This window comes from Sapajus apella, unplaced genomic scaffold (genome assembly GCF_009761245.1).
Source record: "Sapajus apella isolate SASKATOON/1434 unplaced genomic scaffold, GSC_monkey_1.0 scaffold149, whole genome shotgun sequence".
Classification (NCBI taxonomy): domain Eukaryota; kingdom Metazoa; phylum Chordata; class Mammalia; order Primates; family Cebidae; genus Sapajus; species Sapajus apella.
The window spans coordinates 1,480,117-1,502,039 of NW_022437089.1; the positions used below are offsets into that span (position 1 = coordinate 1,480,117).

Consider the following 21,923-nt stretch of genomic DNA (forward strand, 5'->3'; position numbering starts at 1 on the left):
TGAAGCAAATGTTGGGACCCTCAAAGCTGGTGTCCTTCTTTTTCATGGAAGGTTGGAGGCCTAACTATTATTTACAACTAATGGCTCATTTAGTTCTGGCTTATGGTTTCTCTGGCAATACGCTTCTCTCAAAAGCTTGGCTACTTCAATTTGCCTCCAGTCAGTTCCATGTGCCAGTAACCACATCCAAGGTTGCTTCCTAGACAAAGTTCTTGATCCTGTGATCATTTTGAGGTTACAGGAGCCATAGGTGATGCCACACCCTTAATCTGATCTTTACCCAGCCACTTTTATTAGATTTCTGAACCCTGCAGGACCTCCCATTTCTGTTCTTTATTCTATTTTGTCTTGCAAACTGGCCAACTGTTTCCTGATATCATCTCTTTTAATACATTTGTTGATCACTTTCATAGGTCTCCCACTTGGACTTTCTCTCCCACACTAGCACTGACCTACCAATTTTTAATTTTTAATTGTCTTCTTTCTGTCTTTCTAGCAACCAGCACAGAGACAGGCAAGTAGTCATTTGTTGGTAAATACTGACTGAATTAAGAAAATTTAGTTTAACTATTTTGTTTTCCTCAGGATTCTCTTTGGCTTCATATAATTTATGTAGATAAACATTATGGTAAATTTTCAGGAAATCAAGAGCACAGCTAATTATATATATTTTTGTGTGTAGTTCTTGAGCCACAGGGAAGAAAAATTAGCAGTTAATAAAGTTAATAAAAGAAATGACCAGTTGTAAACACTGGTCATTAAATGTGACCTGTCAGTCATTGGTAACAAATGGGGCAAGTGGGAGACATTTTAAAAGGGGGTTGCATGACCTTTCACAATTTTCCTCCCAGAATTGAATTTCTCAAAGCTTTCCCTTAATTACAGATATGCATGCTCCATTCATGTTCCCTCTCTTCTCCCCTCTCTTCTTCCCACAGAAACTTACGTGAAGCAGCAGAGGATCCCCATTAATGCTGAGGTGAGAAAAAAAGCAACAATGGCTGCTGGAGGTAAGGCACTCTTGATAAGATCCCATAAGTAATCCCTGAAGTTGTTCAGCCAGGACCTCTGATTACCTGCAGAAGGGGCATAGACATTCACTGAGGAGAGGTCAAGTAAATAATGGGGCTGGGTTTGAATCCAAACGAGTTCAAATAGTTGCCCAGAGCCCATATTCTAAACTATTTTGCTGTGCTGCCTCTAAGATGTTCAAAGGGCATACGTTTTGTTTTGAAAGTATCCTGAGTTGGGTACAATTTTTGCCTCATTGTAAGTCAAATAGGAATAATAATTGTTGTTTCAGAATCTTAACGGTTGTTTTGAGTATATTGGGTACTTTTTGAAAGAGAAGCATGAATTGATAACAAGTCTTTATTAAAGTGCTGTTGCCTAGAGTACATCTGGGAGTCCGGCAGGAGGCTGAGGGGACGCAGCATCCCAGGAAGAGAAAGAAGGGGCCAGGGCAACTGCAAGAAGGACCTCTGGGGGGAGCGTGCTGATCAATGTGACGCTGGGGATGTTGGGTCTTTTCATTAGCAAGTGGGGGAGGAAGTAAACCCTAAGGAAAAAACGAAAGTGTGTGCATGTTGGAACCTAGATTGTGGATCAGTGGACCATCAGGTTTATTTTCAATTTCACCTCCTTTGTCAACTCTTTCCTGACCCCTCCCCGAAAACAATTTAAATTATCCCCTTGTCCCCTGGGAGCATTGATCATATTCCATAGAAGATTGGCATCTATGGCTTTGCCTGCCTTCATAACAGAGGCTGTTCAACTTCTAATCCATGTAGTTCAGAAAGGCTTGGTACATAGTAGGTAGGTTAATGCTTGTTGAACTAAATTTAACCAAACCAGAATAGTTTGTTTTTCTATGAATATTCTTTTTAAACATGAAATCCATTATTCCTGACCTGCAACATAAACCTCACGTCCTATGAAGAAAGGAACATTCATCCTAACAGCAAACACACCCCCTGAGCGTCGTTTCCCTCCTGGTTTTTGTTGTATTCCCAAGGCAGACAAAGGCGAAGGAGAAGCTACTCTCTCCAACAAGAGGCAAGTTAGAGAGCACAGCAGAAATCCAATTATCAGCAGCTTCTGGGGTTCCATGGACTCCCGCCTTCAGCTGCAGCTGAAGAGCTGGTAAATCTAGCTCAGTTTACCAAGGAGAGATTTCTTTTTCCGTAGCTCTTTCCACAGAAACTTTGTCTGAAAAGTTAGACAATGATGGTTTAGTTCATATTCCGAAAAGCTTCTCCCCATCACGAACATAAGGATAGTTGAATGACTTACACAGGTGACTCCTGAACATGGCTAGTTTCCAAAGCAAAATGTATCCCCTCCGAGAAAACAAAACCAAACCTTACTATGCTCTATCAGGTCAGATGCCTGACATTCCCTCCTACACCTGATCCTTTTTCAATCTTCTCCAACCCAATTAGTGGAAACTCTTTCACTTGTTCAGGCCAAAAAACCATATATTCACATTGTTGGGCAACCTAGAACGTTGTCATCTTGCAAAACTGAAACTCTCAACTGCTCCTCAATTTCCCCGTCCCCTCCAGCCCCTGGTAACCACCAATCTACTTTTTGTTTCTATGAATTAGACTACTTTAGAGACCAAATGTAATACATTTCTATATATCTGTATATTTTTAACTCCATATTTTATATATTCACTTAACAAACTTTTATATTGCTTTAAGAAGTAAATACTTGTTTAAATTTATATATATAGTAATGACTCTTCTTTTTCTCTCATATACTTTATCCATCAGAAAAGTCTAGTCACCCTTACTTACAAAATGTGTCCAGAATCCTGCAACTTCACACCACCTCCACTGGTACCCACCATCGTTTCTGTCTTTTTGCTTCCAACCTTACCTCCCTTAAGCCTCTTCTCCAGTGAGTGGCCATAGAGATCTTGGTAAGTTGAAGGTCAGATTATGTCCTAGTTACTTCTGACTGCACATCCTGCCAGTCTCCAACTTAGCCTCATTTTATCTTGAACAAGCTAAGCATGTTCCTACCTTGGGGCTTTTTTGCTTCCTTTTCCCTTTCCAGAGATTGCTTTTCCCCCGGGTATTCTCAGAATTTAATCCCTCACCTCCTTCAGGTACTCAGATATCACCTTCTCAATGAGGATTTTCCTTAGATCCCATTGTTAAAATTGTACCACCCTCCTACGAACTTCCTAATTGTCTTACCTACTTGATTTTTCTCCAAAACCTTATCAGAGCCTAGTAGAATATATTTTACATTGTTTTATTATACGTATCTCCTGGATATAATGTAAGCTCTATGAGTGCAGGGATTTTTGTCTGTTTTGTTCTCTGCTAAACTGTGCCTAGCACATAGGGTATCCAGGTACTCAAATATTTTTTGAATGAATGGCGACTTTTGGCAGATATTGTTCCCACCTGTTTTCATTATCCACCCAAGTAGATAAGCTGAAAAAGCTGAATCCTCCCTTTCTTACCCATCCTTGAAGTTAAGTATGGCTATGTAACATGTCTCCGGATAATGAAACATAAGGGAAATCTGATGGGTCTATTTTGGGAAGGCTACCATTTTCCCTTCATGCTGCTTTGAATATTGTTTAAGACATGTTGCCTGAAGTTGCCCCGACAATTTCAAGACACTAAACTAACACCTGTGTCTGCTTACCTCTGGACTACATGATATGAGAAAAATATACTCTTATTTGAGTCATTATAATTTGCACTCCTATTACTTAAGACATTTATAACAACTGATACACTTACCTACTGTTTGATAGAGACCCATGTCCAGTGGCAAACCACTTACCTGAAAATGCACTTAGCACCAAAGAATTCAAAGAAGCCAATGGAATTAGACCTTAGTCTTTAGAGGGCAGAAGTCTTCAGAAGAAGCTGGTCAGTCTTCTCCTTATATCTCTGAATTAGAATTCCAACACTCCTTATGACATCATTGATTCCATTTAACTCTCCCCTAATCTCCTTATTTGACAGCTAAGCACACAGACATAATTTTCTGTCTATGTATAAACATCTGTGTTGATACCAAAACCCATCCTTACAGTAGGTATATCCTCTTAGGCTTGAATAATTCTAAGATATTTTATTCACTACATAGTATCTAACTATACCTTATAATAACATATATATGGAACTTTAGTAGATGGTAAATGTGGCATTTTATATCAGTGGGGAAAAGGAGACTATTTAATATGATGTTGGGTGTGAGCCCTTTGCCATGCTATGCAAAATATAAATTCTAGATGGATCAAGGACAAAACAAAATAAAATCATATATAAAATATGGGATTTTCTATCATAAAATATGATAGTATGATTTTCTATCATATTTTATGATAATCCATGAATGGATATTTGTATGACCTTGGTGCAGAAAAAGCTACTTTAAGCATGTCATAATACCTAGAGCCATAAATGAAAATGCTGATAAATTCATAACAAAAAGTAAAGCTTTCATATAGCAAAACATTGTTTAAAAAAGATAAAAGATTAATGACAAATTAAGTAATTTCACAGCATATACAACAAACATTCAATTAAGATTGTTAACGTACAAATAACTCTTACAAACTAATTTAAAATAAATAGTTCTGACTGGGCACAATGGCTGTCATCCCAACACTTTGGGAGGCCGAGGCAGGAGCATAGCTTGAACCCAGGAGTTTGAGACCAGCCTGAGCAACATAGTAAGACCCTGTCTCTACAAAAAATTTAAAAATTAGCTGAGCGTGGTGGTGCATGCCTGTAGTCCCAGCTACTCAGGAGGCTGAGGCAGTAGCATTGCTTGAGCCTGAGAGACTGAGGCTACAGTGAGCTATGATCGTGCCACTGCACTCCAGCCTGGGTGCAGTGTAGATGACAGGGGAATGGATATAGCAAACCACCATGGGATGTGTGTCACCTGGGTGACACAGTAAAACCCTGTCTTAAAAAAATAGTTATCCCAGTGAGAACACATGGACACAGGGAGGGAACATCAAACACTGGTGCCTGTCAGGGGGTGGGGGGCAAGGGGAGGGAGAGCATTAGGACAAAAACCTAATGCATGCAGGGCTTAAAACCTAGATGATGGGTTGATGGGTGCAGCAAACCACCATGTCACATGTATACCTACGTAACAAAACTGCATGCTCGCCGGGCGCGGTGGCTCAAGCCTGTAATCCCAGCACTTTGGGAGGCCGAGGCGGGTGGATCATGAGGTCAAGAGATCGAGACCATCCTGGTCAACACGGCGAAACCCCGTCTCTACTAAAAATGCAAAAAATTAGCTGGGCATGGTGGTGTGTGCCTGTAATCCCAGCTACTCAGGAGGCTGAGGCAGGAGAATTGCCTGAACCCAGGAGGCGGAGGTTGCCGTGAGCCGAGATCGCGCCATTGCACTCCAGCCTGGGTAAGAAGAGCGAAACTCCGTCCCTCCCCACAAAAAAACCAAACCAAAACAAAAAACTGCATGCTCTGCACATGTATCCCAGAACTTGAAGTTATAAAAATGCAAATCAAGCCTAAGCAGCATAGCAGGATCCTGTCTATACAAAAAATAAAATAAAAATTTTTTTAAAATTTTACTTTAAGTTCTGGAGTACATGTGCAGATCGTGCAGGATTGTTACATAGTGATACACATCCCATGGTGGTTTGCTGTATCCATTCCCCTGTCATCTACATTAGGTATTTCTCCTAGTGTTATCCCATCCCAATCCCCTCAGCCCCTGCTATCCCTCCCCTAGAAAAAAATTAGGGTTCTATCAGAAAACAGAGCCACCACAAAATATACAAAATGAAGGTTTCTGTAGAGTCATCCAATCTCTCCCAGTTTCTTGCTGGGTCACGATAGAAAATCATGGAGTGGGTTGACCATTCTGTGACCCAGCCAGCAGAGTTTTCTCCAGCAGGCCTGAATGAAAATTGGGACCTTGAACACTCCCAGGTGCTGATAAAGGTATCCAGGTTGTGACCCAAAACACTGAAAAACACTGGCCCTGGCCCTTGAGCCAAATTCCTCCAAACCCTCATATGTGGAGGGAAAGGTGAAGTGAAGTGGAGAAAGCAAGTATACACTGGAAGCCTGAAGGGAGAAGAGCCCATGAGATGGACTAAAACCTACATTGGTCTCATATCATCTCCAAGCTTCTAACTTTGATACTGGCATGACGTGCATGAGAAGGTCATGTGCTTCCTCAAAGAGCTAAACACACACCTTTTCTAGGATTTGCAGAAGCTAAAAGGTCCAGCAGGAGCTGGAGGATCTGCAAACTTGGTCACTGTCCTGTGCCAACAAGGTAATCCCACAAAATAGTGACAATGTCAATAAGCTGCAGATGAGCCTGTCTGACTTTTCCATTGTAAAAAGAATATGGCTGCCATATAAGTTACGTTTTGCTGCATGAAAAATTACCTCCAACTTAGCAGCTGTGAAAGAAACATTTTATATTATATTATTTGTAGGTTAGGAATTTTGGAGTGGCTTAGCTCAGTGGTTAGCTTGGGTCTCTGATGAGATTGGAGTCACATATCTGCTGGGGCTGCAGTCGTCTGAGAGCTTGACTATACTGTGGGATCCACTTCCAAGATGATGCACTCACATGACTATTAGTAGGATGACCAAAAGTACCAGCTTGCCTGTGACTCAGGATTGGCTTCCTGGGAGTTTGATCTATGCAGGTGTACAGGGCCCCACACCCTGAGGGGCCCTAATGTTTTGTTTGCTTTGATGTCACTGTATTGAAATTCTTTTATTTTTTTTTATTTTTTTAAAATTTTATCTTTGAACTTGTGTTTTGTAAGGGAAGTTTGATGGGACCACCTATTTCATCATGCTCATTTTCCCCTCCCCACTGACTTTGTTAACATTCTTCTCCCTTTGAATCTCACTGAACTCCAGTGCGTTGTGGGTCCACTAGAATGTTATGCTCATGGGCATTGCATACATTCTTTGCTATTCTATTTGCATACAATGCATTTTTGCATTGCAGTAAAATTGTAGTAAAGAACACAACATGGTATCTACTCTCTTAACAAATTTTTAAGTGCCCAGTGTGGTATCTTTAGCTATAGGCACAATGTTGTACATTGGATCTGTAGAACTTAATTCATCTTGTATAACTGAAACTGGTTTTTTTTTGGGATGGAGTCTCACTCTGTTGCCCAGGCTGATGGAGTGCAGTGGCATGATCTCGGCTTACTGCAATGTCCATCTGCCTCCTGGGTTCAAGTGATTCTTGTGCCTCAGCCTCCCAAGTAGCTGGGACTACAGGCATGTGCCACCATGCCCAGCTATTTTTTGTATTTTTAGCAGAGACAAGATTTCACTATATTGGCTAGGCTAATCTCAAACTCCTTACCTCAGACGATCCGCCTGCCTTAGCCTCCCAAAGTGCTGGGATTACAGGCGTGAGCCACCGTGCCCAGAAGCATAACTGAAAGTTTGTACCTATGGAACAGAAATTCCCATTTCTCTCTCAGTCTCTCTCTCTGTATATCAGCTGTTCTCCTAGATTGAGGCTCCATTTCTGATTTATTGTATTCAGCCTCTCATGAATTATATATTGTTCTTTACTCAGAGTTCAACTTAATCTGGTTTTCTAACTCACTAATTTGGTGTTCTAGAGTGTCCACCTTGCTATTCAGTGCCCCTATTTGTTTTAAAAATATCAGTGCTCACATTTTTATTTCCAGCGTAAAAACACAATTCTCAAAAGCATTCGTTTGTATGTGTAAATGTTTTATTTAGCTCATTACTGAAGAAACCATCAGGAAGATAAAAGATAAAAAGAGAATTTGAGAAATAGAGATGTATATAGTCAATGGGAAAAGAATGCCAAAACAAGATTATCAAATTAATCATAAGAGTGGTTAATCTTTCACAGGAAATAAAACAATATCACCTGTGGGGTTAACTCCTCTACCAGGCTATAAAACAAAACAACTTATTCATTTCTGTAAATTAACCTCTAACCTTTAAGAACTTTACAGAGCTATAAACCATTTGCACCTTCATCATTTGTGGATGGTGACCATACTGTGAGAGCTATGTTATAGTCCCCAAAGAGGTCAGACCAGGGTCAAGTAGGATTATTAGAAAATACTCCAGCATAGAAAAAAGCAGCCATTCTTTTGCCTTTTCTCAGATTGGCATCCATTTTTCTTTCATACTAGAATCTCCTGTTTCCAAATTGCCCTGGGCTGCAATCTTCAGATGCTTCCTCCAGCTGCTCTATAACTTATCCTTGCCTCCAGCCCCCTTTACTATCAGGGGATGTTATGTGGTCATAGTGAAGGGGTCAGGCAGATGGAAGGAGCAATCTTATGGGGGTGTAGAGCAAGATGGGGGATCCTATTGTGTGGTGATATGGCAGACTGGACTGTTTTTTCTGTTTTCAGCAGTTCAATTTTCTTCTGACCTCCTTGATATTTCAACTATGTAAGTGGCACTCTAATTTTCAATCATGGTATAAAATTTACCCTGTTACATTTTTGTTGTTTTCATCAGGAAATTAGGAGAGGGAGAGAGTAAGCTGAGTGCATTATTAGAATTATAAAGTTTGTATCTCCTATCTCAGACAACCATGTATTTTCCTCAATTTACACATAAATATTAAATATATGTGTTTTAGAAGCCTATTATCATTATCATTTTTTTGTTGGCCATCACAAATTTGAAGAAGACATTGTTATTTCATTTCAAAGCTTTCAACGATTCCATCTTCCTGACCTATTTTTTATTGGTCAGAATTAAGACCAAATGGCTTTACATCTTTCTGAGATTAAATCTATGGACACTCATCAGAAAAAATGCATATTTGCATTTACACAGAATGTCTTATATAATTTCAGGGGACTTAGGGATTCTTGAACCCCATCAATGATTCTCAGTTTAAGAATGCTAGTTTTGGAGATAGTAATGTGGCCTTCACAATGCCTCAAGCTGACTAACATAATTCTATCTATGTGTAAGGAAGCAAAAACAGACTTTAATGCAGTAGTTGTATTAACTCCATTTTCCAGATTGTCCAAATGATTTGCCTTTTGACTTCAAGACTGTATTGATCTTATCCTGCAACATGTTTTGTTCCATGCTTGACTAGTAAAATAAACAACTGAGAGTTTTATTTTAAATGTATGAAGCTTAATCTGAAATGCTTACATAATGAATATCTTCTTCCAACTTTCATCATATAGTTTTTCTACAACAGAGCAAGTGGTGACTATGAGAAACCAAAGTTGTCAGAGAAGAATGCTTTCCATGCAGGTTTCTCCACTTCTTTTTGCCTAGTTACATTGGAAGGAAGGACCAAGCTGGGAGCAGCTGCAGAAAATAGGTAAGAGTTAAGTTAAATTGGATGCACCCTCCCCACCCCCTATCAAGGAAATGTAGGATTAATGATAGTTAATTCGAGAGGCTTCAAGGCAGTGTCTGCATGGACAATGTGAGGGCAGGAAGTAACCTAAAGATCAGCAGAAAGGTAGAAGGCAAGCCAGGGAGGCCACTCTCAGTAGAGCTCCTGTGCCTCGCAGCCCAGAACCTCCATCCTCAGGGCAATCTGGTGCACCCAACTCTGGGGGTGAATTCGAAGGTATCGTGTCAGTAATGGTGGGTCTAGCGAGTTCACCACAGGTGTGAAGGAGTCTTGATTTCCCTGAAAAATCTGAAAGAGGAAAGATAGCATTTATTGGCTGTCTGACAGGACGCTTTTCTCACTTCTAGTTGTTTCCAGGAGTCCAGGATTAAACCCTGGGAGAGGACTAGATGATTCTGTCCCACGGATCAGGGACATCTAGAATTAAGAGCACCCTACTTTGGAGGCCTTCACTCTAACTAGGCCTTATATCTAGAATGTTCTCACCCACTTCCCCAACCTCAGTGACATTAAGTGCTTTGTCCTGAGTCACACGGAGCACCTGTGTTGGACTACCTGGAGGTAAGAGTCAGGCTTTGGCCAACAGACTCTCTCGTCAATGCATTTGTGGTGGCAAGAAGAGTACATAGAGCTCAGAAAATGGTAGCTATCATTATTAGTTAGATGAGCTGGTTTCACACATGTTGGTGACAACTTTAGAATAATAATGAATGCAACACAGTAACGCATATAATTTAGTGCGGCTGGGCAACCTTGGCAGGACAGGGTGCAGAAGGAAGAAAGAAGTGGGAAGACAGTCTAAGACTCAAGGCATCTGGCTACTCCAGGACTTCGGAGCAAAGGCCACCTATAACTGGGTGGATGTTTGGAAAAATGAAGATCTGAATGTTCAAAACGTGTCATTCAAGGCAACTAGAATATATAGTATAATGTATATAGCATGGCAAATATACCATACACATCTATAGAAATAAAGTTCTGTGTCTGATAAAGCTTTTGAGAAGCATTAAGGTACCTGTTCTGAGATTATTTTACAAATGTTTATGGTGTATTTGGAGGCTTTGTACATTTTTTGTTAGACTTAATCCTTACTGCATTAAATCAGGGGACATGCAATGCCAGATTGTCCCATTATTGATGATACTGTTTGATCACTTGGTTAAGATGTCTACCTAATCTCTGTATTTATAAAGGTAACTTTCCTAACAATCTGTGGGGTGAGACTTTCAGACCATTCAAATATTCTGTTTCGCAACAAGCTTTTATCCAATGATATTAGCATCAAAGTTCCTTACAAGTATTCAATAGTATACTGATGGTTGAAAAGTGATTTTCCAATTTTGTCATTTCTTCTACATTTATCAGCTGGAATTCTTCTGTGAAGAAAAGCTTCCCTTCTCCTTTTACTTTTTAAAAAACTATTATGAACTTCTGTAGTCTTTATTATACGTATTATGATCCATTACCCTCATTATTTCTTCAGATGCTCAAATGGTCTCAAATCTGGCCAACAGGAAGCCCTTCAGGCCAGTTTCTGTGTTCTTTTCACATGACCCCATTGGCAGTTTCCTTGCTCCAGCTTTGGGAAAAGTCATTTCTCTAAGGAGCTCAGATTCTTTTTACTGGGAAATGGTAGTTAGAGACCAAGATATGGCCATGACATGGGCTCATTATTACTGCACTGTGAACAGTGCTAAGAATATACTTTTAAAAAAATTCCTAAGTTCTCACTGACACTTCTAATTCAACTCTAACATTCTTTGTGTTAGTATTAGATTCTTAAGGCTACTGTAACAAATTCACCACACACTTAGTGCATTTAAAACAAAAGAAACTTATTCTCTCATAGTTCTAGAGGCTCAAAGTCTGGAGCCTGGAGCAGAGGCACAAGAGAGTGAGTCAAACAGAAAATCACATTTAAAGCTTCTGTTTGGAAGTGGTATATGTCATGTGCAATCACATTCTATTGATTAAAATGGGTCACATGGCCATGCCTAAAGTTGATGAGGTTTTCAAGGAAAGAGGGAATAAAAATTCAAGAACATTAATATCATCTGCCTCATATGCTATTTTCTGTTCACTTAGAAATTCCTTACAGTTTCTTGTTTCAGCCAATAAGAGGTGATTTATGTAGGCAGACAGGAGGGCTGGATGGCTTACTAGGTACTCTTAGCCAGGAGTACCCTCTACTGTTGATAAATGGAAGTGCAATTTACTTAATAGATGGGACGGAAGAGGTTTGTGGGTCTTGTGTTTTCGTGATTCACTTTTGTTTTTATAGGACAATTAATTTCCAACATTTGCTTTCTTATTTCTTTTTTTTTTTTTTGAGACAGGGTTTCTCTCTGGAGCAAGGCTGGCTAGATTTGTATGTTTATTTTCTACTCATAAACATATAGTACTTTTTGTCTTCTGGTTATTCTGTAGATGGGATATGGGTGGTTTTAGTCATAATTTTAAATTGTGTGCGTGTGTGTGTGTGTGTGTCTGTGTGTGTATGTATGGATTTTGAAGACGGTGTGGAGAGATTTAGGCAGCTGCCATTATCTGACAGGAATGTGCAACTCAGTGCTTGGAATTTTAAAATGTTATTTAAAACTGTTTTCCAACTGCTTCTGGTATATAGAAATACAATGAATTTTGGTATATTTTGTTTTCAGCAAGCTTGCAAAAATTTTTAACTTCTAATAATTTATATATAAATTCCTTTAGATTTTCTATCTATGCCATCATATCTTCCACATACAATGAATTTGTTTCATCATTTTCAATCCTTACATATTTTCTTTTTCTTATCTTATTGCACTGCTTAGGACATCCAATATGCATAATCCTTCAGTCTGTCACTGTGATAAATTATATCAGCTTTCTAATGTATAAGCCAACCTTGCATTCCTAGCATAAATCCAACTTGGATCCATATTGTTAATATTTTGTTTGTGATTTATGTTTATGAATAGAACAGGCCTATTGTCTTCCTTTCTAATCTTGTTCTTGTTTGGTTTGGTTGTCAAGGTTATGCTATAATCATAAGAGGATTGAATAACATACCATCTTTTTCCATTTTCTGGAAGAATTTTTGTAAAGTTAAATATTATTTCTCCCTTGAAAAATTGGTAGAATATGGTTACTGTAGCCATCTGGATCTGGATTTTTTTTTTTGTGGGAAGATTTTTGAATATAAATTCAATTTCTCAAAGGTTTTAGGAGTTTCAAGGTTTCTATTCCTTCTTGTTATATTTACCAGGGATCAATCAATTTTACCTAATTTTCCAAACTTATTGTCATAAGATTAATAAGCATTGTCATTTTTTTATATTGGCAGAAATTTTTCTGGGATCTTTATTGATGTCCAATTTTTTAAAGTTTCTGATATTATTTGTGCCTTTTTTTCATTTTGATTGCTCTTGACAGAAGTTTTTCAATTTTCAAGGAAACAACTTTTGGTTTTATTCCCTGTATTGTATGTTTCTTTTTTACTTCAGATTTTTCTTATTTCCTTGCTTCTTTTAGTTTATTTTGCTGTTCCACTAGCTTCTTGAGACATACCTTAGCTCATTAATTTTTAGCCTTTCTACTTTTCCAACATTTGTTTTTAAGGCTATACATTTCCTTCTAAGTATTGCTTTAGCTGATTCCCACATTTTATTTAATATGTCATGCCTTGTTATCATTCAGTTTAAAATATTTTCTAATTTATGATTTCTTTTTTGAAATATGAGTTTGAAAGTATATTTCTTGATTTCTAACATAGGAAAATTTTAGTTATCTCTTTCTTATTTATATCTACTTTAATTGTATTGTGACCAGAAAACATGTTTTATATAATCTGAAATTTGAGATTACTTCATTTGTAGCTTAAAATGGAAAAATCTAACATGTTTCCTTTGTGTGCTTATAAAGAATGTGTAATTCTGCAATTTCAAGGTGCTATTTTCTAAACATGTCTATAAGATCAAACTTGTGAATTGTGTTAATTGTTCTATTTCTATACATTGTCTGTTTGATATCTTTTAGATATTTGCATACTTTCTTTTCCCATTTTTGACTTGCTACTTTTCTGTATCTAAAGTTTGAGATATGTCTCTTACAAAACGCACACAATTTGCTTTTGCTTTTTTTTTTTTTTTAAGAGACAAGTCTCACTATCTTGCCCAGGCTGCTCTCAACCTCCTGGGCTCAAGTGATCCTCCCACCTCAGCTACTTAGGATGCTACTATGCTCAGCTACTTTTGGTTTTTTAAATCTGACAATCTTTGTCTTTTAACTGAAATATTTGGTCCATTCATATTACATATGATTAGTATTGTATTTTAATGTAAATATAACATTTTATCTTGCTATTTTCCTACCTTTTTCATGTTTCTTTCTCTCTCTTTGCTTGCTTTCATTTAGGCTTGTTGAGTATATTTTGTCCTTTCATATTTTTTCTTCTACCATTTTGGAAGTCCTGCATTGTGTATATTTCTATTACGTATTGATTATCCTAAAAACTATATCATTAATCAAATTATCGAGGTTTAATATTAATCAACATCTCCCGAGTAGTTAGATAATACTTGGATTTTAGAATCTTTTATTCTGTTTATCCCCATCCTGACTTTTTTTACTGCTGTTGTCATATGTTCTAAATTTACGCATGCACACACACACACACGCACACACGCCCCTGGCTTAAACAATAAAAATTTATTTTCTCACAGTTCTAGAGGCTAGAAGTCCAAGATCAATGGGTAGGCAGACTTGGAATTTTTTTGTGTTTGTCTCCCCTGTAGCCCAGGCTGGAGTGTGATGGTGCGATCTTGGCTCACCGCAACTTCTGCCTCTGGGGTTCAAGTGATTCTCATGCTTCAGCCTCCGGAGTAGCTGGTATTACAGGTGCATGCCAGCATGTTCAGCTAATTTTTGTATTTTTAGTGGAGGGGTTTCACCATGTTGGCCAGGCTGGTCTTGAACTCCTGACCTCAGGCAATCTGCCTACTTCAGCCTCCCAGGTATGAGTTATTGTGCCTGGCCGGCAGACTTGGTTTTTTTTCCTTTTCCTTTTCTTCCTCTTCTTCTCTTTCTTTCTTTCTTTTTTTTTTTTTTTTTTCCAGAGGCAGGGTCTTGTCCTGTTGCCCAGGCTGGAGTGCAATGGCACAGCCCTAGCTCACTGCATGCTTGTAGCTAGAACTACTGGTGCATGCTACTATACCTAGCTGAGGGTTGGTTTCTTTTAAGGCCTCCCTCCTTGGCGTGTAGATGGCTGTCCTCTTTCTGTATCTTCATTTGGTCTTCCCTCTGTGCCTGTCTGTGTCCTAATTTCCTCTTCTTTTAAGGACACCAGTCATATAGGAATAAGACCCAACTTAATGACCTCATTTTAGCTTAATTGCCTCTTTATGAATTCTATCTCCAAATAAGGTCACATTCTGAGGTAACTGGAGATTAGAACTTCAACATATGAATTTTTGGGGACACAATTCATCCCATAACAGCCTTTGACCAACTGGTGTTAACTCTCAGCTCTAAAAATGTAAATGGCATTGACTTCAGCTACTAGAGTTTACATCTTTCAAAGCTTATATCTTACATAGAGTCTTTCTTAAAGCATTTTATATGTACATAGTGGCATTTAGCAGACCAAGAAAGTCCATCATCCCACCAGGTCACAGGGAGAAATTCCATTTGGCTTTGTTTTGACTTGCTAAGTCATGTAAATAAAGAAGTATTAACCCAAGTTCTTTCCACAAACACCAATTCCTTATTCCTTTTTTAAAACAATAGGATACAATTTTATTTTTATTTTTTAGAAATGGGGTCTCACTCTGTCGACCAGGCTAGGGTGCAGTGATGCAATCACAGCTCACTGCAGCCCTGACCTCCTGGGTTCAAGCACTGTTCCTGCCTCAGCCTCGTGAGAAACTAGAACTACAGGCATGCACCACCATTCCCAGCTGACTCCTTATTCTTGACAACCTTTTAATCTTATAGGACACAGATTATAGAAGATCTACTAGCAAACAATCTATTATCCCTGGGCATTAGAGCACCTATGATTCATCTGATGGTGGTGGCTGGTCTTAGCATCTCTATGTATGTAATGGCCTTTTTTTTTTTTAAATAAAAAAATACACCAATATTACCAGTTTTTAAGAGTACAGTTCAGTAATGTTAAGTATATTCACACTGTTGTGCAACCTAGAACGTTGTCATCTTGCAAAACTGAAATTCTAAACTGCTCCTCGATTTCCCCCTCCCCTCCAGCCCCTGGTAACCACCAATCTACTTTTTGTTTCTATGAATTTGACTACTTTAGAGACCAAATGTAATACATTTCTATATATCTGTATATTTTTAACTCCATATTTTATATATTCAAGTAACAAACTTTTATATTGCTTTAAAAAGTAAATGCTTAGATTTACACACATAATAACCTCTTTTTGTCTTTATTATTACATTTCAACCCTTCATCTAAGATATTTTTCTTCTGTTTGAAGTAGATATTTTAGAATTACTTTTTAATATCTTTGAGTGCTACAACCATTCATGTATGCCAGAAAATTTCTTAGATTTTGCTTTAATGGATAAAAGATATTTTCATTGGGTTTTCTTTTTGAGGGTTTCACATTGTTTGTTTTAGCATTATTTTCTGATATTATTTAGAAATCAGCTGTCAGTTTGTTACTCATTATGCTAATGTACATGTCTTCTGACTTTTCTATTGTAAAATGCACAAACATAAAATTTACCATTTTAGCAATTTTACAGTGTAAAGTTCAGTGGCATTTAGTACATTCACAATGAAATATAGCCATCACCACTATCTAGTTCCAGGACATTTCTATAACCTCAAAAGGAGATCCAACACTTATTAAGAAGCCACTCCATATTCGCTCCTTCTGCCAGCCTCTGGCAACCACTAATCTGTTTTCTGTCTCTATGGATTTGCTATTCTGGGTATTTCATATAAGTGGAATGTGGCCTTTTGTGCCTGGCTGTTTTCACTTACCATAATGCTTTTAAGGAGCATTCATGTTGTAGCATGGATCACTACTTCTTTTTTTTTTTTACGACTGAGTAATAGTCCATGTATGGATAGACCACTTTTGTTTATCTGTTCATCACTTGATGAACATTTGGGTTGTTTTCACCTGTTTGCTATTGTGAATAGTGCTTCTATATGCACTTGTATATTAGTTTTTGTTAGAGTCCCTGTTTTTAATTCTTTTGGGTCCATACCCAGGAGTAGAATTGCTGAGTCTATGTTAATTCTATGTTTTCCTTATTGAGTAACTGCCAAAATGTTTTCTACAGTGGCTCCCCTATTTAACATTCTCATCACCAAGGTAGGTTCCAATTTCTTTACATTCTTGGTCACACTTGTTATTTTCCCACTTGATATTTTCTTTTTTTTTAAAATAAATTAAAAAAAAAACAATTTTAGCCATCCTAGTAGGTGTGAAATGCTATCTCATTGTGGTTTTGCTTTACATTTCCCTAATAACTAATGATATTGAGTATCTTTTCATGAGTTTTTTGGCCACTTGTATATCTTCTTTGGAGAAGTTGGCATTGAGGTCATTTACCCATTTTAAAATTTGGTTGTCTTTCTGTTGTTGAGTTGTAAGAGTTCTTTTTATATTCTGGGTACTAGACCCTTTACTAGATATATGATTCACAATTTTTTTCTCCCATACTGCATATCATCTTTTTACTTTCTTGATAGTGTTCTTTGATGTACAAAAGTTTTTAACTTTAAAGAAGTCTACTATGTATATATTTATATAGTTGTTGCTTGTGATTGTGATGTCACATCTGAGAAACCATTGCCAAATCCAATATCATAACAATTTGCCCTTTGTTTTTTCTTAGAGTTTTATAGTTTTAGCTTTTATATTTAGTTATTTGAGACATTTTTACTTAAATATATTTCTATAGACAGGATCTTGCTCTGACACCCAGGCTGGAGTGCAGTAGTGTGATCACGGCTCACTGCAGCCTCCACCTTCTGGGCTCAAGCGATCGTCCTACCCCAGCCTCCCTAGTAGCCGGGACTACAGGTGTGTACCATCATGCCAGCTAATTTTTTTTCTTGTTTTGTAGAGATAGGGTCTCACTGTGTTGCCCAGGCTGGTCTCAAACTCCTGAGCTCAATTGATCCACCAGCCTCAGCCTCCCAAAGTGCTGGGATTACAGATGTGAGCCACCACACCCAGCCTTGAGTTAAATTTTGTATATGGTAAGAATCTAACTTCATTCTTTTGCACGTGGATATCCAACTATCCCAGCACCATATGTTGAAGTGACTATTCTTTTCCCACAAAATGGTCTTAGCACTTTTATTGAAAATCAATTGACTGTAGATGTATAGGCTTATTTCTGGACTCTCAATTCTATTCTATTGTTCTATGTGTCTATATTTATGTAAGTACTGCACTGTTTTGATTCTTGTAGTTTTGTAGTAAGTTCTGAAATTGGGAAGTATGACTCCTCCAATGTTGTACTTTTTCAATATTGTTTTGGCTATTCAGGGTCCCTTGAAATTACAGCTGAATTTTAAGATAGATTTTTCTATTTCTCCAAGAAAATGTCTTTGGGATTCTGATAGAGAATGCTTTGAGGCCAGAGAATAGTTTGAGCCCAGGAAGTGGAGGTTGTGGTAAGCGAAGATTGCACCACTGTACTTCAGCCTGGGCAACAGAGTGAGACTCCATTTCAAAATAAAAAAAGAGAATGCTTTGAATCTGCAAATGGTTTGGGGTAATATTCTCATCTTAACAACATTATGATATTATGTCTTCAAATCTATAAATCCAGCATGCCTTTTCATTTATTTAGTTCTTTCTTTTTATTTTTTTTTCTGTTTGCTAATTTTCTGTATTTGCTTTCTTCAGACCAGATAGTTCTTCAATTTCTTTCAACTGGGTTTTTTAGTTTTTTTTTTTTTTTTTTCCTTTATCCCCCTGTGGTATTTCAGGAGGGTTTTTTAGTTTTTAGTGGACAAGACTTGTACCTCCTTGGTTAAATTTATTCCTAAATGTTGTATTATCTTTGATGCTATTGTAAATAGACTTTTCTGTTTTCCTTTTCAGATTTTTCATAGTGTGTAAAAATACAACTGATTTTTGCATGTTGATTTTGTAACCTGCAATGGTTTTTTTCAACTGCCAAATAAGTTTGGATAATTTGTCTTTTATTTTCATGTTTCCATATGTTATTGCTTTAAAGATTTTTTACATAATTATTTTATATTATGTATCTGATAATGCCAATATCTGGTGTTCTTCAAATTCTAAATCTGCATTGATTGTTTCTGTTCACTTGTACTCAAGTTGTCTTGTCTTGCATGTTTGGTGATCTATGTCTGTGATCTTATGATTTTAATATGCAGAAATCCTGGAGGCCTAAACTGGAGGTGCTTTTTTTTTTTTTTTTCCTAGAGTAAGTTGAGAATGGTTCTTCCAGGTGCCAGAGGATAATATTTACCTGCAACTTCTTTAGCTTCCTTCTGAGATTCATGACAGTGCAGAAGTCTCACACTGAGTTCTCCTTGCCTTTTGCTCAAGGCTTAGTCTCCCAGAAACAACATTAAAATGGGCATTCTTTCTGAGGAAAGGTCTTCCTTTTTATATTTGCTCATTATTCACCTCTTTCTGCTATGATTTCAGCTCATTATTTTAAAATAAAAGTTTATGGGATTTTTGTTGATGAGTAGGCTGGAGATTCCCCTTTCTTTGCTCAATACAACAATGTATTGTCAGTGATGTAGCCTTTTTATTGTTGTACAATATACATAATATAAAATTTACCATTTTAATCATTTTTAAGTGTATAATTTAGTGATATTAAGTATTCACAATATTGTACACCCATTACCAGTATCCATTTCCAGAACTTTAGGCAGTGCACCTGGTTGTGGATTTTGCTTGGAAGGAGAAATGGCCAGGTGTGCAATTATGCACCAAATTATGGGCTGTACAAAGTGCTTTGTCCAGACAGGGACTTGGAAGGAACATGATTAGAAAATAGGTGATGAAGAAACTTGGGGAAGAGGTATGTGGACAGACCTCTCTGAATGGGCAAAGGATGTGAAGATATTTATGTCCCACATGAGTGCTCACCAAAGGGTGACCTCAGAAGATAAGGATTTTAATAATCAAGTAAATATGATGGGTGCAGTGGCTCACGCCTGTAATCCCAGCACTTTGGGAGGCCAAGGTGAGAGGATCACCTGAGGTCAGGAGTTCAAGACCAGACTGGCCAACATGGTGAAACCCTGTCTCTACTAAAAATACAAAAATTAACCAGTCGTGGTGATGCGCGTCTGTAGTCCCAGCTACTTGGGAGGCTGAGGCACAAGAATAGCTTGAACACGGGAGGCAGAGGTTGCAGTGAGCCAAGATTGTGCCACTGTACTCCAGCCTCCTGACAGACTGAGACTCCATCTCAAAAAAAAAAAAAAAAAAAGGTAGATATGATGACCCATTCTATGGATATCAGTCATCTTCTTTACTCAGCCACCTATGTCACTGCCCGCTGGGCTCATGAACAAAGTAGCCATGGTGGCAGGGATAGAGGCTATGCACGGGCTCAGCAACATGGAGTTCCATTCAACAAGGCTGACCTGGTTATGGCCACTGCCGAGTGCCCAATCTGCCAGCAGCAGAGACAAACACAGAGTCCCCAGTATGGCAGTATTTCTCAGGATGATCAGCCAGGTATCTGGCAGCAGATTGATTACATTGGAATATGTTCATCATAGAAGGGGCAGCGTTTTGTCCTTCCTGGAATATACATCTTCTCTGAATATACACCTTCCCTGCACACAATGTTTCTGGCAAAACTATAATCCATGGACTTACAGAATGCCTCATCTATTGTCATGTTATTACAGGTATTGATCGACTTACGACCTATGCAACTTACGACCATTTGACTTTATGACCACAATCGCTAGCCACAACTGCTCCGCATCTGGCAGCGCAAACGTTGCCCAGCTGGGTGTACAACAGTGCGGACCAGCTTCCGGCAGCACTACCATCTCCACGTGCACCATTTCAACTGTACATATAGCCTACTCAACTTACAACCAAATCGTGTTACGACCGGTCTGCCGGTCCCAATCGTGGTCGTAAGTCGAGCACTAGCTGTACACACAGTATTGCTTCTGACCAAGGAATTTTTACAGCAAATGAAGTATGGCAGTGGGTCCATGCTCATGGAATTTATTGGTCTTACCATGTTCCCACCATCCTGGAGCAGCTGGCTTGACAGACTAGTGAAATGGCCTTTTGAAGTAATAGTTGCAGTGCCAACTAGGTGACAATGCCTTGCAGGGCTGGAGAAAAAGTTCTTCAGAGGCTGTATATGCTCTGAATTAGTATTCAATATATGATGTTGTTTCTCCCACAGCCAGGATTCACAGATCCAGAAATCAAGGGGTGGAAATAAGAGTGGCACCACTCACCATCACCCCTAGTGATGCACTAACAAAATTTTTGTTTCCTGTTCCCATGGCCATGTGTTCTGCTAGCCTAGAGGTCTTAGTTGCAGAAGGAAGAATGTTTCTACCAGGAGACACAAAAAAAATTCCATTTAACTGAAAGTTAAGATGGTTTCCCAGCCACTTCAGGTTCCTCCTGCCTTTGAATCAACAGGTAAAGAAGGGTGTTACTCTGCTGGATAGGGGATTAATAATGAATACCAAGGGGAAAATGGACTTCTACTTCACAATGGAGGTATGGAAGAGTGCGTCTGGAATACAAGAGTTCCCTTAGAGTGTCTCTTAGTATTACCATGCCCTGTGATTCTGGTCAATGGGAAACTATAGCAACCCAATCCATGCAGGACTACTGCTGGCCCAGGCTCTTCAGGAATCAAGGTTTGGGTCACCTCATTAAGTAAAGAACCACAATCAGCTGAGATGCTTGTTGAAGGCAAAGGAAACACAGAATGGGTAGTAGAAGAAGGTAGTTACCAATACCAGCCAAGTTTTGTTATATCGTGTTAGGTGGAATTATGATCTCATTTTTGTCTCTATTTAGAGATAAAAGAGATGTGTGTGGTGGGTGCTACATTGACAATGGGTAGATTTGTGATGGTTAATTCTGTGTATCTACTTTACTTGGTCATAAGGTGCCCAGGTATTTACTCAAACATTATTCTGGGTATTTCTGTGAGGGTATTTTTGAATGAGATTAACATTGAAGTCAGTAGACTGAGTAAAGCAGATTGCCATCCCTAATGTGGGTAGGCATCATCCAATTAGTTGAAGGCCTGAATAAAACAAAAAGGCTGAGTCTTCCCCAAGTAAGAGTATTCTTGCTGCCTGACTGTCCTTGGACTGGAACATCAGCTTTTTCCTGCTTTCAGGCTTGAACTAAAACATTTTAGCTCATCCAGAGAGAGACAGAGATAGAGACAGACAGACAGACAGAATCTCCTATTGGTTCTGTTTCTTTGGATATCCTTGACTAACATACTCATATAAGTGGAATCATATAATATCTATCCTTTTATGTCTGGCCTATTCGCTTAGGATGTTTCCAAAGTTCATCATGTTG

General features: G+C 38.4%; 2 protein-coding genes across 5 annotated transcripts in view; both read right to left on the reverse strand.

Moving 5' to 3' along the window:
- Positions 1-942: 942 nt before the first annotated feature.
- Positions 943-2,200, reverse strand: SMIM9 (small integral membrane protein 9). Its single transcript, XM_032265331.1, has 2 exons — positions 1,971-2,200; positions 943-1,076 (listed from the first exon to the last, which is right to left on the reverse strand). Exons 1-2 carry the CDS (start codon positions 2,107-2,109, stop codon positions 943-945), a joined length of 273 nt encoding a protein of 90 aa, XP_032121222.1. The 5' UTR covers positions 2,110-2,200.
- A 5,929-nt stretch (positions 2,201-8,129) lies between these two features.
- Positions 8,130-21,923, reverse strand: part of F8 (coagulation factor VIII) — a 191,283-nt gene continuing 177,489 nt past the window's right edge. For 3 of the 4 annotated variants that reach the window (XM_032265300.1, XM_032265301.1, XM_032265299.1), the window contains one exon: positions 8,993-9,663. In XM_032265300.1, the coding sequence (XP_032121191.1) occupies positions 9,508-9,663 (156 nt within the window). In that variant the 3' untranslated portion in view covers positions 8,993-9,507. Of the gene's footprint in view, positions 9,664-21,923 lie in introns of all 4 variants that reach the window. The other variant, XM_032265302.1, reaches the window with a different exon arrangement.

What these genes read in the sequence shown, in the direction of transcription:
- SMIM9 (XM_032265331.1), bottom strand. Translation starts at nt 2,109, where the DNA reads ATGGAACCCCAGAAGCTGCTGATAATTGGATTTCTGCTGTGCTCTCTA. An exon ending in AGGGAAACGACGCTCAGGGG is followed by an intron (nt 1,077 to 1,970) that starts GTGTGTTTGCTG and finishes CCCCTTCTGCAG; the next exon opens with GTAATCAGAGGTCCTGGCTG.